This window comes from Falco peregrinus, chromosome 7 (genome assembly GCF_023634155.1).
Source record: "Falco peregrinus isolate bFalPer1 chromosome 7, bFalPer1.pri, whole genome shotgun sequence".
Lineage (NCBI taxonomy): Eukaryota > Metazoa > Chordata > Aves > Falconiformes > Falconidae > Falco > Falco peregrinus.
Window position 1 is genome coordinate 17176877 of NC_073727.1, and position 19953 is coordinate 17196829.

Here is a 19953-nt window from a genome sequence, read left to right on the forward strand (position 1 = left end):
CTTCTCCTCCCCAGGCTGAGCCACCCCAGCTCTCCCAGCCTGTTGCCACAGCAGAGCTGCTCCAGCCCCTGAGCATCTCCCTGGCCTCCTCTGGCCCCGCTCCAGCAGGTGTATATTCTGTTGCTTGTGTTCAGTCTCTGGTATACCTAAAACGCCCTTCAGTTCTCCCTCTTAGGTAAAGAAACATGTCAGTCTGCTCCAACAGTTTAGATGCAACTGCAAATGTAATTTTTTTTGTTGTTCTGTAAACAGCCTGGGTAAAATGTGTTTTTGCTTATTGGGCTGTAATTTGAGGTGCGATACAGTCTTTCCCTTTTGCCAATGCTTGTAAATCAGTGATATCTGGGAAGTGTGGAAAAACGGAGCTGCTCTGAAGAGCAGCAATTTTTCATGTATTTTGTTGGAGATTGTGTTCTGGTGTGGTTGGCTCATAGGGGACTGTCTCACTTTTCTGGTCTGCTTGATATAGCTGCCTACCTTGGTTCTGAAATGTAATGCTTTGGATTTAATTGCTGGTGGTGAGAATAAATATTTCATACAGTAAATACTGTAAGAGTAAGAAAGCTGCCTTTCTTCCAAGATGTAAAGTTAGGAAATATCTTTTCTTCTGATCATCCTGTTTTCTTGGAAACCTTCACAGAAACCAGGACGGCTTCAGGGTGCAAGGCATTGCGTACTATAAAATAGATAACTCTGTTAATGGGTTTCCTTAACAGTGAGCCAACTAGAATATTTCTACACCTAAGGCGGCATAATTAGATCATCAATGACATCATCTCAAGTGTATGGCCTCACGTATATTGAATGCTGACACTTTCCAGTGTTAATAGCTGGGTTCAATTAAGGAAACTTTTTCAGTACCCAGTATTGGCACTTGCTGGTTTGTTCTTTGGATTCATCTTGGCTAATGCTGAGCATAGTACAAAGGTAGCTTGTAAATCCTGACTCTGAATTTTAAAATGCCCCTCAAATTCTGTTATGTGGCAGATAGTAGTAGTTTTTATTTACACACAGTAACCAAGAAAGGACTTGAAAGATCTGATACAGGATTAAAAGGGCAGGAGAGAGAGAAGTTACTTAAGGTGTATGTTTTTTTAAGAATCTTTTTAATCCTTATACCTGGTTCTTCTGGATCAGCTTGTAGAGCAGCACAGCGTTATTACTGCATCTGAAGATGTGAACTGCTTTGCTTATCTAAGTAGACTGAGAGTTAATATTAAACAAGTTTCTTAAAGAGCATGAGATGACAAGCGTTATCAGGATAGTGTGAATTAATCTTGGTCCTGTGTAGCCAAAGCTAGTTTTAGCTGTTTCACCTGTGGTGGTGGTTGCCCCACACGAGAAACTTTGATCCTGCAGTGCAGGATTAGCTCAGGTTAGCAAAATCAGTGAGCCAAAATACCATGGGGCAATGCCTGGTTTAGTGTCACTGGGCTTTTGTTGGCCTCTGTGTCCCTTCCTTAAAGGCAGTTACAGACAGAAGTGTGCCTGTTGGGTTCCGATATATGTGAAGCAGTCCTGCGGTGGTGTGGCTTATGCAGACTTAATTGGTCATTAGCCCTATTTGGGGTATTTGCAGAGCTTAGCGTGCTGTGCTGCGTAGAGTTATTTGATGGGGCGGCTGTGTGCCTTTGGGAAATGAGACTGGTGACTCGAGTCCCCTGACCACTTTCAGGGGTGGGTTGTCCAAGCTGTTTATTTCTGGTTTGTCCTTAGATCTGGTCAGGGATCAGGCTGCACAGGAGATCTGTGTGCTTTGAGGTTTTGCGGAAGTATCTGACCACTGTAAACAAGTCTCTAAATTCTCACGCAAACTTTCTGCTGTTAGAAGCAGCTATGGCTGCTCAGCCAGAAAAGTTGTTTTTCCAGACGAGCTTGTCTAGACTGAGTTTGAGTATCAGGCATGTGTCCCAAATCTTAGACCCTTCTCATGATTTTGTTATATTTAAATCATACCTAGTTGCTTAGTAGTCACCAGATAAGATGCTTTCAGTAATCCGAAAGCCTTTAGACAATGTTCCTGTTCGTGCTTTTACAGCAATGGCAGTGTTTTATTTTTCCTCATTGAATGTTTTCTTGAATCTGCAGATGATGAAAGTGTTTGCAATGCCTGTCTTCCAGGATAGGAATAGTGAATGTGAGGACCCTTTCCTGCAGTTATATCTTACATGTCAAAGTTACAGGTAGCTGTTTGGACTGAAATCCATACAACTTTTTTAATCTTCCTGACCATAACTTGATTTCTTTTGTTACACTTGCAACTTCATGTGCTAGTTTCTCCAGTATTTTGAAATAAAGAATGAGAATGCTAAGCTTCCTGAATATTTTTCCAGTTCTGTATCCTCCTCCCTCCTTCCCGTGTTTCCAGTTACCATAAGTGAAAGTCTGAGATCTGCTGCATAGCTGGTTAGCCTACATGGAGTGCTGCTTCCGTAGATACTTTCTGAAGGCTGTTTCTGTCATTTTAAGAATGTCTCTATTGTCTAATCACATTTGTCTATTGCAATAGTGTCTTGCCATCTGTTATTACCTATTGTCTAAAGAAAATTCTTAAGGAAAAAAAAGCAAGTGTGGAATGATTCTTGTTTCATTTTTTTCTTCAAAATATTCTTCTAGCTGTCTTTGAGTGAAATTCTTAATCCAAAGGTGTTGACTTTATATTAATGTCTTCTATGAGTTTCCAGTTCCATGCCATGCGTTGCTGAGCCCTCACAACAGCCTGTGGGAAGCGGTTCACAGGTTGGCTTGGGAAATGCCTCCTGCAGATTGAAATGGTGGTCAACTAGAAAGCATGGGGAACGTAGCATTATGTGGTGATGCTTAACCTCAGTCCTCTAGTGACTAAATCATCATCTTTTGATTGCTTGAGGAATGTCTGTATCATAGAATCACAGAATAATGGAGGTAGAAAGGGACTTCTGGAGACTGTCTAGTCCAACCACTCTGCTGCGAGTGGGGTTCCTAGAGCATTGTCCGGTCCAAGGGTGGAAGCCCCATCACCACCCTAGGCAACCTTTTCAATCATTTGACTGCTGTCAGAATAATGATTAAAAAAACCCCACCAAAACCAAACACCAACAGAAAAGACCCCAGATGCCACCACACTCAACTTGTGCCTGCTGCCTCATGTCCTTCCAGTAGATACTGCTGAAGAGTCTGGCTTGGTTTTCTTGACAGCCTCCCACCAGATGCTTATACACATTGATAAGATCCCCCTGGGCCTTGTCTTTTCCAGGCTAAACAATCTCGGGTCTCTCGGCTCCCCCTCATAAAAAAGATGCTCCAGTCTCTTAAAATGATATCTGCTGTTTGCTGGATTTTCTGCAGTCTGTCTGTGTCTGTTGTGAACTGGGGAGCCCAGGACTGGGTGTGGCCCTTCCAGTAGGGCCTCGCCAGTGCTGAGCAGGGAGGAAGGATCACCTCCATCAACCCACTGTCACCGTTCTGCCTCATGTAGCCCGCAGGGCCAGTGGCCTTTTTTTGTCCAGGGGTTCATGGTCAACAAGGGATTGTTCTTCCCCAGGTGCAGGACTTGGCATTTCCCCATGAACTTGAGTTCAGCCTGTCAAGGTCCCTCCGGGTGGCTGCACAGCCATCTTGTGCATCAGCTGTTTCTCCTGGTTTCATACTTGGTGACTTGTTGAGGGTGCACTCTGTGCTGTCATCAATGGAAAACAGTCATGGACCCAGTAACAACCCCAGTGTTTTGAAAGGAGGTGTGTTTTTTGGTTTTTTGTTTTTTTTTTAAACTGCTTGTCACCAAAGAGCAGATAGGCGGGATTATTTGCTATCAGATTATGAAGACTATTTAAAAGTCTTTCCTTGGTAGAGATGGCAGAGTTCTGTTTGTTTGTTTTCAGAAACTCAAACTATATTGTTAGCAGCATTAATTCCATGCAGTTTGTCTTTATTGGCATAGTGTGGGGTGGCGAGAGGGGCAAAGTAAGTCTTCTCATCCATCTGGAGTCAAGAGTCAATGAAGGGTCTAGATATTGGGAGCTCAGTCTTCTCTCCCAGCAGATGGGCAGCCTTTTTGGGCTGCTTGTGTGTTCCTGAGTAAAGGTCTCGAGATACAGATTTGTAATATTTTGAAGTCAGCATTAATAGTTAACCTGGAGTTACAAACGCTTCTCTGGTGCATTTGAGAACAGGTCATTTTGTATTGATCTGTTTTTGCAGTACCCAGACTTGTGGCAATACATTAGCGGCTCTAGCAAAATGCCGCAGTTCTATACTTAGAAGCCACCCAAGAGTCATGTCCTCAGATGAATGTTCTTGTACATCCAGCCCAATGGAAAATAAATCAGTTTGCACTGTGATCTGACAGGTAAAACTGTCTTTCAAAGATACTGATAGATAAGAATTTTTAAGGTGTATCTGAGCAGTATGTCAGATCAATAAAGTCAAAAAAATCTATGTTGGATGCATGATGCTATTCTGTAGTTAACCATGCAGAGCTATGAACTTCCTTTGCAAGACCAACAACACGTGATCCTCAGTTGCCTTTTGACAATTCTACTGATACGTTCTTTGGTGTTGTAGGCTTCCTGTTCAGAAACAGCACATTCAGGCTGCAGAGGAAAAACGAGCAGCTCAAATCCCATTGTTAGCTTGCTTCAAGGGTGTTGATAGCTGTCACCCAGCAAATCCGTGGGCTTCTATTCAGTGCTGTGGTTGTTACAGCCTAGTGTTATTCATGTGTGTTCCTCAAGATGGATAATGGTAGGCAAGAAGAAAAAAAATAATATGGCTGTCCTTACTGCTCGAGCTCCTCAGAGCATTTCTAATCTATCTTCTTCCTGCTCTGTCTTGTGTTCTTTGGTGTAATCTTGTAAAAGAAAGTTCACCTTGACACTGGAACTTTAATACCATCAAACTGAGCTAGCGAAAGTGTCTGCTTACACAGCAGGCTACTTCAGTTCTTTGGCTGGCACACCGGTGGTGGTGATGCCATGGTAGGATGTCAGTTCCTGCGGTGGCTGAGCACCCCACCAACAGTTTGAGAGGCCTTGTCCCAGACAAGACTGCAGGGAATGCCTCGTGCTCCTTCTGGAGGCCAGGATTGAAGATGATGGGAGCTTCAGGATTCCCCACCTGGGATGGGGTAGTCCTGGTTATACATACAAACTGGGGGATGAGATGTTGGGGAGCAGCCCTGTGGAAAGAGTTCTGGGGGTTTGTGTTGTTGGGAAGTTGAATGAGTTCACTGTGTATCCTGGCAGCCTAAAGAGCCAGGTGTTCCTGGGGTGCATCAAGCACAGCATAGCTTGCTCCTAGAGGTGGGGGGTTGTCCCACTCTGCACGGAGGTGCAGCCCCACCTCAAGTTCTGTGTGCCGTTCTGGGCACCTGCATATACAGAGTACATGAAACTATTAGAGTGTGTCCAGAGGAGGGTGGCCAAGATGATGAAAGGCCTTGAGGTGAGATTTTCAAGGAATGCTGAAGTCACTTGTCTTGAGCTTGGTGAAAAGGCTGAGGGGTGACCTCATCTACAGCTTCAGGGTGGGCAGCGGAGGAAGAGGTGCTGATGTTTGGTGACCAGCAACAGGACACAAGGAAACAGAATGAAGCTGTGTCAGGGGATGTTGGCTGGACATTTGGAAAATGTCAGTCACAGGCACAGGCTCCCCAGGGAAGTGGTCATGGCACCAAGCCTGTCAGAGTTAAAGGAGCATCTGGATGATGCTCTTAGTCATAGGGTTTAGTTTTAGGTAGTCCTGCAAGGAGCAGGGAATTGGACTTGATGGTCCTCAGGTCTCAATTCTGTGATTCACCGGTGAGCATGGGCTCTGCTGGAGTTTCTGGGTGAGCCACCTGTGGGAGGAGGTGAGCAGATGGTGCAGCACTAGGAAGACAAATGGGAGATTAACCAGTTATTTGCTGAGATGCTGCAGTGCAGCAGCCCAAGCCCTACACTGCTCATGAGATAAAAAAAAAAATATCTTTAACGCTTGTCAGGGGCAGCGTTAAAGATGGAAGTTTTTCTTATTTTCAGCAGCAAAGAGTAGTCTTCTGTATGAAGATGTTTGGATGGCAACCAAATACAGGGTTCTGGCAACAGAAGAGGAGCAGTCAGTTCTGATAGACTGGCAAATCTGGGGCTGGTTGAGCCTGGTCTGTGGGTATGACCCAGTGCCACCAAGAGGAAGCAGCTGGTGATAATGGCTGGAGACATCCTTCAATGAAGGACTTAGGTAGACTTGCTGTTCTGGGAAGTTTGTTGTTTGCCAGGAAACTGGATCCAGGATGTTATGGAGAAGTTGGTAGAGTTCTTCTGATCTGTGGACTATGACCCCTTGGCACTCATGCAGGTTGGCACCTGTGAAATCATAAGATAATCTCATTGGAAGAGATCTCAGGAGCTCTCTAGTTCAATATTCCCCTCAAAGCAGGGTCAGCTTGAGGTGAGACGACATTGCTTGGGGCTTTACCCAGTCAGGTTTGAATGAAAACCTCCAAGGATGGAAATAGTATAGCATGTTCCATTTCTTGACTGTCTTCATCATGAAAATTTTAATCCTTGTACTTGTTTGGCACCTCTCTAGTTTTACCTTTTACTTGGTGTCATCCTTCTACTGAGCACCATGGTGAAGAGTCTGGCTCCGTTTTTTTTTTAACTTTCTCATAGGTAGAGGGAAGGCTGTTAAAATGTCTTACCCTCAGCCTTTTTTCCTTTCAGCTTTCTTCAGCCTCCAGGGTGAGAAGTCCTCTATCTCATACCTTTGTCTTCCAGGGGAAGTGGTCTAGTCCCCTGAGTATCTTGGGGGCCCACTGCTAATATCCTTTTCCTCCCCTCCGACCCTGATTTCAGCATTGTCCCTATAGTGGAAATGGAGTAAGATCACCCAAAGCAGACCTGTAGCAGATAAAATAAAAGGTCAATGCCAGGCCTTGGGAGTGAGTTTCAGAGGTCTTGGTGGTGTCTTCAGGCAGTCTCCTAGACCCTGCTGGTGAATGGGAAAGGCTTAGGCAGGAGGTAAATGTTGTCTGAGCATCAGCTTCTGCCTGCACAGATAGTGTTTATAGATAGGGTGGATTTTTTTTATGACCATGAGACTCTAAGGAAAGAGGACTGATGGCAAGAGATGGGATCCATCTGATACAGATGGGCAAAAGCATTTTTGCCAACACAGTTGCTAACAGCGTGGAGGACTATAAACCAGTCTTGTGGTAGGATGGAGACTGAAAACTGGAAGCATAGGATGAAAAGAGGTGCTTGCATGTCTGTGATGAGGGAGCCTCTTCCGCTTCTCCAGAGAAATTCTTGCACCTCTCCAGCACACCCATGGGCCAGCCTGAAGTGCTTGTATGTGAACATGTTCAGTGTGGGACATAAGGGATTTGAGGTCTGTGTGCAGTTTAGATGCTAATAGCTTAGTTCCTTCTTGATCGGTTCTTGTTACATGCAGAGCCTTGATGTTGGTGAGATTAAACTCATGGAGGGTGGATGATTGGAGTGCTTTAGGTGGAAGGAGAGATGAAAAACGAAGACAGATTTGCCTTATGTGCTGAAGAACAGCTTTAGGAACATGCAGAGCTATGGTGTGTAACTGGTGATGACTCGATTGGGAGCTTTTCAGTTAAGTTCAGAGGGAAGGGTGACAAAGGGGGACATCATGGTGGGTGTTGGCTGCACCATCTGATCAAGAAGAAGTAGTGGCTGAATCCTCTTTAGACAACTGGAAAAAGCTTTATGAAGGGAGAGCTGGTTCTGACTCTGCCCTAGCATCTGCTGGAAGCATGAGGTGATACAGGGCACAGCTGATCTAGGAGATTTCTGGAATTGTTTGAGGACAACTTTTTGAGGCAGTTGCTAGACAGAGTGAAGAGACCTGATTGGTAAGATGTACAGTGGTGCACAGTGGCATCTTCGGCTTTAGTGACCATGAAATAGGAGTTTAAGTTCCTATGGGAAATGAAGAATGTGGGTAGAAGGATAAAAGTGCTTGGATTTGGCTTGTTCAAAGAACTGATATGTGGGATTCTACAGGAATCTGTCCTGTAGAGCAGAGAAACCCAGGCGAGCTGGTTGATCTTCAAGAGCAACCTTCTCGGAGCACCGGAGTGGTCAGTCATGATTTGCAGGAAGCCAAGCAGGTGTGGCAGGAGGCCAGACCGATCCTCTTGCTGAGCTCAATTACAGGAAAAGTCCTATGGAAGGAAGACATGAGGACAGGTTACCTGGGAGAAATACATAGAAGCATCCTGTGGGCACATAAGGATATAATTAGAAAAGCTTTTCTTCCTTTCTGCACTTAATGATGAGATTCTGTGGTCGAACACTGTATTAACTCGCATTGTGGTTGTGCCTAGTGAAAAATTAATGAAATGTGCTATTGCATCTCTAGGTGTGAGCAAGATGGGACTTGTCAGGAGCATGTCCATCTAGTGAAAGTCAAGAGGGAAAACACAGTGCCCAAGAAGAAAAATGCACATGTATTTTTTTTTTGTGTGTGAGAGGGAAAATGCCCTAAAAGTTCATTGCTAATGGATCTCAGCACTGCTTTATTTTTCTTCTGATTTCTTGTGCTAGCTGCAATGAAAAAGTTGACGCCACAGATGAAAGTTGAGATAAACTTAACTCTTCTTGCCCTCCATGCACTTTCAGCTGAGGCAATGCTGAGTAAACATGAATTTGGAACTGATACAAATCTAAAAACTGGTCTGACTTCCATTACTCTTCAACCACCGTAATTTAGTATCCTTTTGCTGTGGGCATCCTTAGTAACAGTACAGCTAGAAATAAAGTGGAATGAATCACTGAGGCTGATACCAGTGTGAGTGTAAACAAATCCCCCTTAAATCTGTTTTTAAACTCACTTTTTTTTTTAAATATATGTGCTACTCGGCTATTCAAGAAGTCACTAAAACTGGAATGCTGTGCTGGTGTTCAGTGCTCCGGAGGATGCTTCATTGCAGCCAGCCAGCCTTGGCAAAAGGTGCACACCAGGTTTGGAAATAGCTTAATTTGCTGTGAAAGTCAGGTTTAACAAGAGATTTAACATAATGAGGATATGTAGGCCTTCCATTTCTCTAAGCAGAGGTGGCAAGGTCTTCTCAAAGAGAGCTAAATCTGTAACCATCAGGATAACTCAAATGTTCCTGGAGGTGATAAGGTGCAGGGGTTTAGGAGAGGCCATATATTCTGCACAGCTGTTGAACAGAGAAATTTAAATGACTAATTTCTTTCTGTGAAGTTACTTGTAGGTCTTTGTACTTAACATGCTGCTGGTTTGTTCTCTGGTTAAAGACGTTAAGTCAGAACTCAGGGGTTGTGCTGGGCAGGGGTCAAAAGCAGATGATTAAGAAGGAAACAAGGCATTTCCTGCCCATCCCCCAGCACAAATATTGCTTAAAATATCCAGATGACACATTGTAACTGGCATTTTGGTTTATAAGTCTTAAGCATCTCTGGCTGCTCTTGTGAATTTCTGCATCTTAGCCCTCCTGAAAGGGAGGTGAGTGGTGCTTAGGCACTGGGTTGTGTTTATTGTGGGCTCGGGTGGGTGGTGGTGGATTTGGCAGTTTGATGTGGGAAGCATTTTTGTAGACTGTGTTTAGGAACTTTAAGCCTGAACTGTGTGCAGAGAATTTAAAAGAATCCTAACAGTGTTAAAACCCAGATTTCTTTAAACTTTGTTAATACTTAACAACTAAACTGATCAGTGGTTGTTTCAACTTTGCAAACCTTAAGGATTTGGGTTTTGGAAGTTTTGTATCTGAGGTACCTTGACAGTTCCTGAAGCATTCCCAAGTGAAGCTGATGATGGTTATGAAGGCTCTCTGTTACTGTGAAGCCTTTAAATCTCCAAGAAGCTTTATCCAGGGACAGTGCATTTGAAAAAAATTTGGGAGTGGCACTAAAGCAAGTGCTTTAGGCAGTCTTCTAGGGCCTCTTTGCCCCTTAGATCCTTCAGATGGAGGGAGTGGAAAGGAGATGTGGGAAGGCCAGTAGGTCTTCCTCAGTTGTATCCTTGGAGAAGATCAGACTGTTAAATGTAGTTTTCTGTCCAGTTAAACATTAAACCGAAAGTGCAAATGAGTAACTTCCTCTCAATCTGCTTTTGCTTGCCAGGTCCTGGAGAAATATCCTAATACACCTATGAGCCATAAAGAGATCCTTCAAGTTATCCAGAAAGAAGGACTTAAAGAAATCAGGTGAGTTAAACACACATACCAGTATGAAACACATTCATACTTTAGTTCCAGCCTGTTTAGTTTACTGTTAACTGCTATCTCGGGGGGGGTGGGACTAGAATGTTCCATACCTGCAGAATTGGAGTCTAGGTCCCATTTGCAAACCAGCTTTCAAGTCACTTGTAATTTTTATCAAGGAAGATAAAAAGTCATAAACATCATAGATAAAGGTCATACTTAATTTCCAGGTGTGCATGAGTCTGGTCTGCATCTCTTATAAACTAGACCTTATCAGGTAGTGCAGACTCCAGGTATTGAAGTAAACCTAAATATTTTTTATTTCATCTTTTAAAAAAATAAAAGTGGGATCGTCAGTGTAATTGAAATGATCTAATGCAAAACTTACAGCTACCAGGAAGTAAAAAAGTAGCCTCGCTTACAAATCCTTGAGCAAACTTCATGCTTTGTCCTGTTTTCTTTAGAATTATCTGGAGTAGTGAGTGGTTCCGTTTTAGAGATCTTCCTGTTCCCCCTCCCCCCCCCCCCCGAGGAGCAGACAGAGTGGTTGGTGTGCTGGGTGAAGAGGAGTGCCAGCTGGGGTGACACTGATCTGCTTCAGAAACAGAGCAATGCAGCTAACAACTCTTAAACTGCTGTTACTGTAGCTTATTGCTTGAATCCCCACTCATATATATTTCCCAGAGATGGATAGGTGTATTTGCTGAGCTAGGCAACACTGAAGGATGAAGCATTTATACGTCTGTTTTCTTGGAGCAAAGAAAAGGGGAGGGAAAGAGAAGATGGGGTATACCAGTTCGTCTGTTTTGAAATTAAACAGCCGTCCTGAATTTCACTTAATTATATTTTCCACTCCGCTTTGCCAGTTGAATACAGCAATCAGTCTGCTTTGCAGGAAATATCCAAGGGCCCAATATGCTGTCAATGATGACATCTTCTACTCAAGTTGTGGACAACCCCAAAGACTGTTTGCTTTTTGGAAATGTGAGCTTATCTAAAAGCAAGGAAACCAAACATACTCATTTAGCTCTTAGGGAAGTGACAAAAGTGTAGTTTAGTTTCTGCCCTGATGATACACTTTGCTCTGGGGCAATACTACAGTCAGGCAGATGAAAGGTTTACCAGCCTTAGGGCAGCTTCAGCATGATGTTAAATACTATTAATCCATCAAAGTCATCTTCATAAACAGTAACTGCACTCATCAGCCCCTTGTGCATGCCCAAGAGTGGAAATGCAGTTGTCTGTACTGGTGGTCTCACTGATGGTAAAACACAAGTCCAGCAAACATCCAGGTGCTTAAGAGGTGGTGAACCTTTTTAGCAATTCAGAGTGCTTTTTTTGGGGCAGAACCTTAGGCAGGAGCATAGATGTGGCATGAAAGATCCAGTCTCTGGCTGGCCAGGCCAGATTTTTAGACCCAACAGGAAAATACAAAAAGCAGACCAGAAATGCCATGGTTCCATATAGTCCTTTTCAACCTCAAGTCCTCCTTCTGGAGTTGCTTTGGGGATTTAGCCTGAGCTGATAGTAAGTTGTTTTCCTCTTGAAAATAGCTGCCGCTGAGCATCAGGACAGCACTAATTCTTCAGTAGCTTAAATCCCAAAAGATACTTGTGGGAGCAGTCAGATGTGAATCTCAATTTCTCTAGTTCCACTATCGACCTTCTTGACTTAGCCACCACACTCAGATGCTGTGTAGTGGTCTTGCCCCTGACATGTTAGATCAATGTAATAAAGCTTTATTTAGGTTAAGACCTAAAAGGCTGTTGGTTCCTAAACAATTCAATTCCAGTTAGTACAAGCAGTATGTTTGTGGCTGGGTTTGGCTTCTGATAAGTCATAGCCTGTGACAAGATGGGCTTAATGCAGATCAGCATTTATTAGAGGCAAGATCATGTTAGTGAAGGTATGGAGGCTGTCAGTAGACCATGTTGAGCTTGCCAGATTTTGAGTCCTCTTGTGTGGAGGTTCTGGCAGGAAATGGTGGCAAAGCCAGTGACAGCAGTTCCCCTGTGCTTGGTTGCCTTGAGACAGCAGGCAGCTGCAAGACTCTTGGTGTGGTGAAATGGTGTGCAAGTTTGCAGGCAGGACGTGGGCTCTCCTGTTAGCACGTGCGCTGAGGCATTTTGAGTTTTTTTTAATTGTTTCTCAATGCAATTTGCTTTTAATAAACAAAATTGCAATTTTTTTGGGTAGTAAATGACTGCCACAAACCACATAAATTTAAGCTCTATCAGCTTTGCAGTACTTCGGTGTTTGTTTTTTGTTTTTTGTGTTTTGTTGTTTTTTTTTTTAATTCAGCATCTGTTGCCTCAAATCCTTAGATGTTTTTAACTTCTTTAAAACTATTGTCTTTCTGAAAAACAGAAATTTAGAAGTGACAAATTACTATCCTACAGATGCACTGAAATGAGACAGAGAATGGGGAGCCCAGCTAGTGTCCAGCAGTCATTTTTTTCTGTTTGGCCGTGCAGCCAGTCCATCTCACTTCTGCTCTAATGATTCCTGGCGTGTCCTGCCACTTGGCCAGCTGCTTGGGAGGAAGCTTGAGGGCATGTTGAAAGAGTTTTAGAGGACTTGAAAGCACTGGTACTGTTGTAGAAGATTTGGAATTGCAGGGAAGAAGGATGGCAGCTGAGATCAGTGTGGAATAAACAGGAGTGATGATTTCTGCTATGTGCAGGATAATGTGTGGCTTTTTTGGACAAGGGTGGGTATTTCATAAGATGGAGGGGGGTTTGTAGCAATACAGAAACCTGGGATGAGACTGGCTGGGTCTTGCCTGTATTTATAATTTTATCCTAGTACTCAAGTAATTTTAATAATGAGATTTTTTTAAAGGTCAACCCAGGACTAGTACTCTGAAGTGTCAGTTTTGGAGACCCTAGGGCATCCTGAAGCTAGAACTATACTTTTCGTGTGCTCTGTCATCCTAGTTTTCTCAATCTGCTTGTTTTGACAGGCTGCCCTAATCCTATGAGATCCTTTCCTATCTACAGGCCACTGCTTGCTAGATGCAAAAGTAAAATACATTGGGATAAACACTCGATGAATTGGCAGTGTAACCATATCTGGCTCTAAGATTAGTCCAACATCCTATATTGCCTAATCTCTGTTGGCAGCTGAGCTTGGGGAAGCCTGAGCCTGTTGTGACACTTAGACTTTCAAATGAGGCTTTGAAGACAAGTGGGATAATGACATTAACCCAAGCAACACCAGCAGTGAAAGTTTCCCAAATGTGCATGCATGAGGTAAATGGGTACTAAGATTGAGCAACAGAGAAACACATTTGTTTGGTGATAAGTAGCTTTTTAAATCAAAATTGTTAACTTGTCACTGGACTTCATTAATCTTGGGTGTGTTAATATCAGTGTAAAGATTATCTGAAGAATTAGCATTTTTGAAAGATCTTTGGTAGCTTTTTCTCTTAATAGCCATGAATGTTTTGTTTTTCTTGTATTTTGTTGGGGACACTGTGTAAAATACTAGCATGTGAACCTTTGTCCTAACACAATGACTTTTTTGCCCACTTACTCATTAAGCAGGGAAATACATCTAAACATTACCCTCAGTCTCAGTGAAAAAGAAAACAGACATGGTGCTCTGGCTACTTTTATTTCAACTATTCATGGAATTTCTAACATAAACCAAAACAAACTCTTAAACCACTTTGGGGAGAGGGGGAAAGTACTGAAGCCAAAGTCCCCTTTCCACTAATCGTATTTGGACTAGGGAGAAGTGTGTCAGGAACAGTTCGGTTTCATGTTTTAGCTGCCCTCCAGGCAGCAGCTAATTTATGCTTCTTATTGGCAAGTTGGTCCTTCCAGATTCCTTGTAAGATGTTCTGAGTGCTGTGGTTTAACCCCAGCTGGCAACTAAGCACCATGCAGCTGCTTGCTTACCCCCCATGGTAGGATGGTGTGGGGAATCGGGGGAAAAAGTAAAACCTGTGGGTTGAAGATAACAGCTTAATAATTGAAATAAAGTGAAGTATAATAGGAATAGTAATAATGATTGTAATGAAAATAGAAAAGGGAGAGAGGAATAAACCTCAAGAAAATTAAGTGATTTACAACACAATTGCTCACCTCCTGCTGACCAATGCCCTGCCACTCCCTGAGCAGTGATTGATGGTCCCTGGCCAACTTTCCCCAGTTTATATACTGAGCATGACATTCCACGGTATGGAATATCCCTTTGGCTAGTTGGGGTCAGCTGTCCTGGCTCTGCTCCCTCCCAGCTTCTCGTGCACCTCCTCGCTGGCAGAGCATGGGAAACTGAAAAGCCCTTGACTTAGGGGAAGTGCTACTTAGCAACAACTAAACCATCAGTGTGTGATCAACCGTTATTCTCATGCTGAATCCAAACCACAGCCAGCTACTAGGAAGAAAATTAACTCTATCCTACCTAAAACCAGGACAGCATCCTTGAGGAGGGAACTTCCTTCCAGGCATGGAGACTGTTAGGTGAAGAGGGCTGGAGCTTCTCAGTCTGATGCTTGTAGAAATGGGCTGCCAGCATTGTAACTTCAGGCTTCCGTAAGGTTTCTTAACCAATTTGTTCTATTTCTCCTCTCTTGCTAGCTGAATATCAGAAGCCTGCTGTATTTCTGTGAGTAGCTTGTCCTCTGTGGGTCTGGTAATGTCAACAGTCTTTCCTCCTGAGTGATGAGAACCACAGTGATACAGATCGCTCTCATCTGGAAAGAGAACATGAGGCTTTTAGCTTCTGTGTAGTTCAGTGTTGCATTTGTATTACTTCTCCAGTAGCTTGTGTGCTATGAGATGAGGAACTTGCCTGAATGGGGAGAAACTCTGTACTCAGGAGGTGAGAGGATGACCTTAAAAGGCAAACAGCATTCTTGTTGACTTCTCAGAAATAAGAGCAAGACTCCAGGCTGGAGTCTGGAATAGATGCTGCTGCTTACTGCTAGAGGGTATTCTTGCATTTCAGATGGAATTAGAAATCATCGAGGTGCTTTCTCCTTATTCCTGGCAGGTTTTGCCACTAAATTATTTGCCAGCCATTCTTCCTCGATTTCTTTATCTTCTGCTGCAGAGCTGGGAAATAAGATGAAGTTGGGGGGATCTAAGTTGCACATTTCTCCATGCCTTGATTCTCAGGGCAGTTGTTCCTTCAACAGCTTGACACTAGGAAATTCTTCCTCCAACATAACTCCTCTCCAAAAAATGAACAAACTCAAAACCCCCACAGGGTCGGGTGGAAGGGAGTCTTTTGAAAGGATGAAGGTTCTTAAATTATTTTGAAAAGCATGAAGTTAGTATTGGATCCCACTGACACTGGGCGTGAGGATAAATTATCTCTTACAAAGAGTTTCTCCTCCCTGTGAAAAGCAGCCCCTATCAAAACTGATAAACCTTCCTCTTCATAAAAGCTGCTTTTTAAAGCTGTGGTGGGTCTACAGTGAAAGGCTCTACCAGGAAAAAAGAAACCCCTCATCTAGGTGGAGAGAATTAAACTGACAACCAGTGAAAAATAAGTTTCTCATTTGTCTGTCTTAAAAAAAAAATATCAGGAAAATGGGAAAACTGAAACTATCCAACAATGGAGGAGACATGCAGCCTGTGTCTGGCAGAGAGCGGGCGAGCTGCTCCATCTTGCTGCTGGCTAGCTGTGGGGCACGTGGGGTCTGAGTCCACTGTGAGACTGCAAGTCTTGGATTTGAGTCCACTAATACAGTTTTACCTCCCAAAAAGCAGATCTTCCGATAACTCACTTCCTCTGTAGGTTCTTCAGTGTTTTCACTAGCCCAAAGGATATGAAGTGCAGACTGAATCCTTCAGCAGACTCCGTGATCGCTCAGGCTGCTTGTATTTGCTTTCCAGAAATGAAGAATTTTTATCAGCTCAGTTTGATTCTGGTGATGACCTTATAGTTGAGGAATATATATAGGTCATTGTCTGCTTTTTAGACACATCTGACTAATATGCAGAATTATCTTGGTGGTGTATTTGATATTCCTTTTGATAATTTATTGTGGAGTAAGCATGTTGAAAGTTTTGTCTTTGTCCTAATGTCTGTAGTTAAGATGTTAAAAACCCCAACTTTTTGCTATGCAGTCTGCTTGCTGCTCTCCTTTTAGTTAGTATTTGCACATTGGCAACTTGAAACTGTCTCTATAATGAAGATGATATATTTTTACTAATGTCCTGGTTTCAGCCAGCTGGAGTTAAACCACAAAGCTGATGAACTAACTGTCCCACAGAGCTCAAATTTTGATGAAAGAAGTCAGCGTGTATCAGACCAGCCTTCACGGTATTTCTCTTAAAATGGCTTCAGGCCACTTGAGATGCTGATGAGCTTATCTTCAGCATTTCCTTGGTGTTCTCTGATCATCAGAGATGCTGGCTGAAAAACACCTAGTCAGGCAGGACCCAAGAGGGGATGGATCTTGAAGTAGCAATGGGACCTGCTGCAGGCTTGTGTTTCCAGCTTGCTTCTGCTGCCTCCTGATTCCTTGTGACAGCAGGAAGCTGTGAGACTGGAAAGTAATGTGCTGAAACAAGAAAGCCAATTTCAAGCTTGTTTTCCTGCTAGTGCTGTGTAAGGAGCCTGGTGGGAGTAGGGTGGAGGAGGTGAGAACAGCCTGGGGCGACCTACCAGAAGTGCTTCAGGATGGCCCTACGGCAGAGCATCCTTGAGAGGACGCTTGGGTTCTTGCAGCGTTCTCTGACCTTGGCTAGCCACATTGCTTCTTGAGTAGACGTTAAGCATGCCAATAACCCTTTTTCTAGTGGCAAAGACTGTAATATGTAGCATCTTCCTGTTGGGTGAGCAGGCTTTTCTGTGCATGTGTTGCGCTGAGCAGCCGGTGCTCCATACGGGAGGTGTTCGGAGGTGTGAGCAGCAAGCACAGCGTGCTGTGGGACTTGTCCTCAAGGGAACTGCAGGGTGAAATCTGCCAGGGACCTTCTCCCAGTTTATCCTGCCTGTGTTCGTACAGTCTCCCCTAAAGGCTGCTGCCTGTATCTGAGGTCAAGATGAATTAGTTTGGTGGTGGCAGCTGACACCTAGGCATCACAGCCCCTCACCTGCCAGGACCCTGCTGGGAAGAGGTGCTGGAAGGAGTTGCCCTTACTGGCCATCTAAGGTTTGGCAGGCAGCAGGTTTGGCATGCTTGGTTTGTTCACAGTGTAAACTTACTCAAATAAAGCTTTTTGCAACTTCTTAAAATAAGATTTATGATCAAATTTTCCCAGTGATAGCTGTGGCATCCCACAGGGAGGAGGTTGGGTAATGCAGTGTTTGCCAAAAAACCACTTTCCGTGTAGAGTGGTCTCTAGAGTATTTGAAACTACTCATTGCTTTGGCAGGCCATAGGTAGCCACACCAAGAAACTTCTGCTTGGGCCATTTGTGCAGCAGGACATTTAAAAGGTGCTCTATCAAACCTGCTTCTCATAATCTGGTGGTTGGCGTTTCTGGTCAGCATTCGCTTCTAGCAATGGCTCCTGTAAAGTGGAGGTGCACAGTGCTAGGCTGAGAGGCAACGAACACAGATTGCAAGATGGGAAATTCTGATGAGAACGATGGGGAAAAACTTTTTTCACCGTAATGATGAGAAAGCGCTAGAGCTGGACAAGGGAGGGTTGTGATACCTCCACTTTGGAATTTGGAGTTGGACTGGACAGAGCCCTGCCACACCTGATGTAGTTGCTCCTGTTTTGAGCTGGAGGTTGAACTGGAGGTCTCCAGAGGTTCCTCCCTGTCTAGATGACCTTAAGTCATGGTTCTCGGCCTTGTTCCTTAGCAAAGTGGCCTTTGGGTTTCAGTGCCACTTCTGAGATTGAGTCGCTGCAGTGCCTTGGAGCCTTAATGGGCTCATTTCTGGACAGGGAGGACAAGCTGCTCCTAGTATGTGCAGCTGGGGTACAGCATGTCAAGCGAGTCATACTCTGTTAGCAGAAAACAGCTTTGGTTTTCATCCCTTTCAGGGTGTGAAGTTGTAAATTATGAGCTGCCTTGGAAGGTGCTGTAGCTAGCTGAAGCCATCAGCTGACAAACATTTAAACAATCTTACACATTTTTTAATTCCCAGCTTCTTTAAAGGTAATCTTCAAATGAGCTGGAACACCTTGTGTTCATGTGGATTTGATATTGATAATACTGGGTGTAATCCCATGATGGACAGGACAGGGGCATCCATGCTTATTTAAGAACCACCAGGGCTGGGTTACCTCAAATCTCTTTAACCAGTTAGATCTTTTTTTTTTTTTTCTTATTATTATCTCATTCTACTGGAAGATGGGTATTATAAGATGGTTGGGCTCTATTTTAAAGCTCTTTTCCAACCAAAATGATTCTGTAAAAGTATTACTAACCTCTTGGGGTTGTCACATGCAGGAGTTCTTTCCTGATGTTTTACTGATGGGGAAGGGGTATTTGTTGGAAGCAGGTGCCTTGGGGCTAGCCTTACAGGCATGTACGTTTTAATTGCAAGGCTCTTCAGCTTTGCTCTATAATTAGCATAAGCCTTCAGGAGAAGGGGCTGGCAGCAGTAAGGGCTGGTAAATGCTGGTGCAGTAAATTCTTGCAATTGTTTCCTTTTAGTCAGCTGGAAGTTGGATTTGGCTTTTTCTGGAGAAGATGAACAGTTACCAGCTTACACTTTTTAAATGAAGACCACCAGAACATGGCATTTTCTTTGAGACCTTTGTAATATCTTTGTCTAAGAAAGACATAAAGTGTCAAGTCTCTGGTGTAAAGTACATCTTAAAACTATTTTTGGTCAAATGGCAGTCAAGTAGTAGCCATAGTGGCAATTGCAAATTAATATTTAATGAGGTTAGCGGTATGTTTGGTGAGTGTCTCTCTTACCCTCTTGTTCAGGGTTTTCTGCTCTGAACTGGGCAATGGGCTGCTCCCTACCAGGACTTTTCCTGAAGTGAGGAAAAGCTGGAAATGTGATTTCAGCCCCTTGAACACTTTCTCCTAGCCCCACCAGCTCCAGGCCACCTTGTCTGTTGGTTCTGTACAACAGACCTTTGTCTGCAGGTAGTGCCCGTACTTCATGGGGAACCTGGTTTGTTCCCCTGTACACCACAGAATGAAAAGCTGACCTTCTTCAGGGACGCTCTGCGTTGACCAAACCCTCACAGAGTGTTTCTTTTTTGCTTCATTAGTATGAAGTCAACTAAAAGTTGAAGTAGCCCCAGGTTTCTGTACCACTGGGTGTCTGTGCAGAACATGGGAGATAAGTTAGTGGATACCATAATACATGTAGGGGAAAATGTTGGTTTGAAAAATACTAGTTCAAAGGGAATGGTTGTAGGGAAAAGTCACATTGTTGCCATTAGCAGTGAGTGTTAAATGTATTTATCCTATGTAGGAGAAACTCTGGCTATGTGACTCTTTCCATATCCCTTATATGAAAGTATCAAATCCATAAATAACAATTTTCTGCTTCTCTTGTCTTAACTGACACTGTGGTAGCAGCAGTTTTTGCTTCTCCTCAAAGTGAAATGACACGAAAGTTTTCATCACGTGAAAGAGAATGTTAGCTGTTGTGGGGAGGAATGTGGAGTGTAATACTCTACTGATGAAGACTGCAGGAATCTTAACAGGCTGACTTCTAGAAAATGCTAGAGCTGAGGTCTCAAAAAATACCTAGGCTTAGGATTTATCTTCAGTGTGAACTGGCTCATGGTTCTGTAGCAGAAGCACAAAGGGGAGGGAACCCAAAAACTTTGAAACTTTAACTCCATGCCCTAAAAGCTTTAGAGGAAGGTGGTACTTTTTGGATCTTCCTGAGATTTCTTTAATCTCAGACAACACTAA

The 19953-nt window shown here is 43.6% G+C and overlaps 1 protein-coding gene across 2 annotated transcripts in view; it reads left to right on the forward strand.

Moving 5' to 3' along the window:
• The window catches only part of ASXL2 (ASXL transcriptional regulator 2), a 133498-nt gene that overhangs the window by 22901 nt on the left and 90644 nt on the right, over positions 1–19953 (forward strand). For both annotated transcript variants that reach the window (XM_055809519.1, XM_055809517.1), the window contains exon 2: positions 10077–10159. In XM_055809519.1, coding sequence (XP_055665494.1) covers positions 10077–10159 — 83 coding nt within the window. The remainder of the gene's footprint in view (positions 1–10076; positions 10160–19953) is intronic.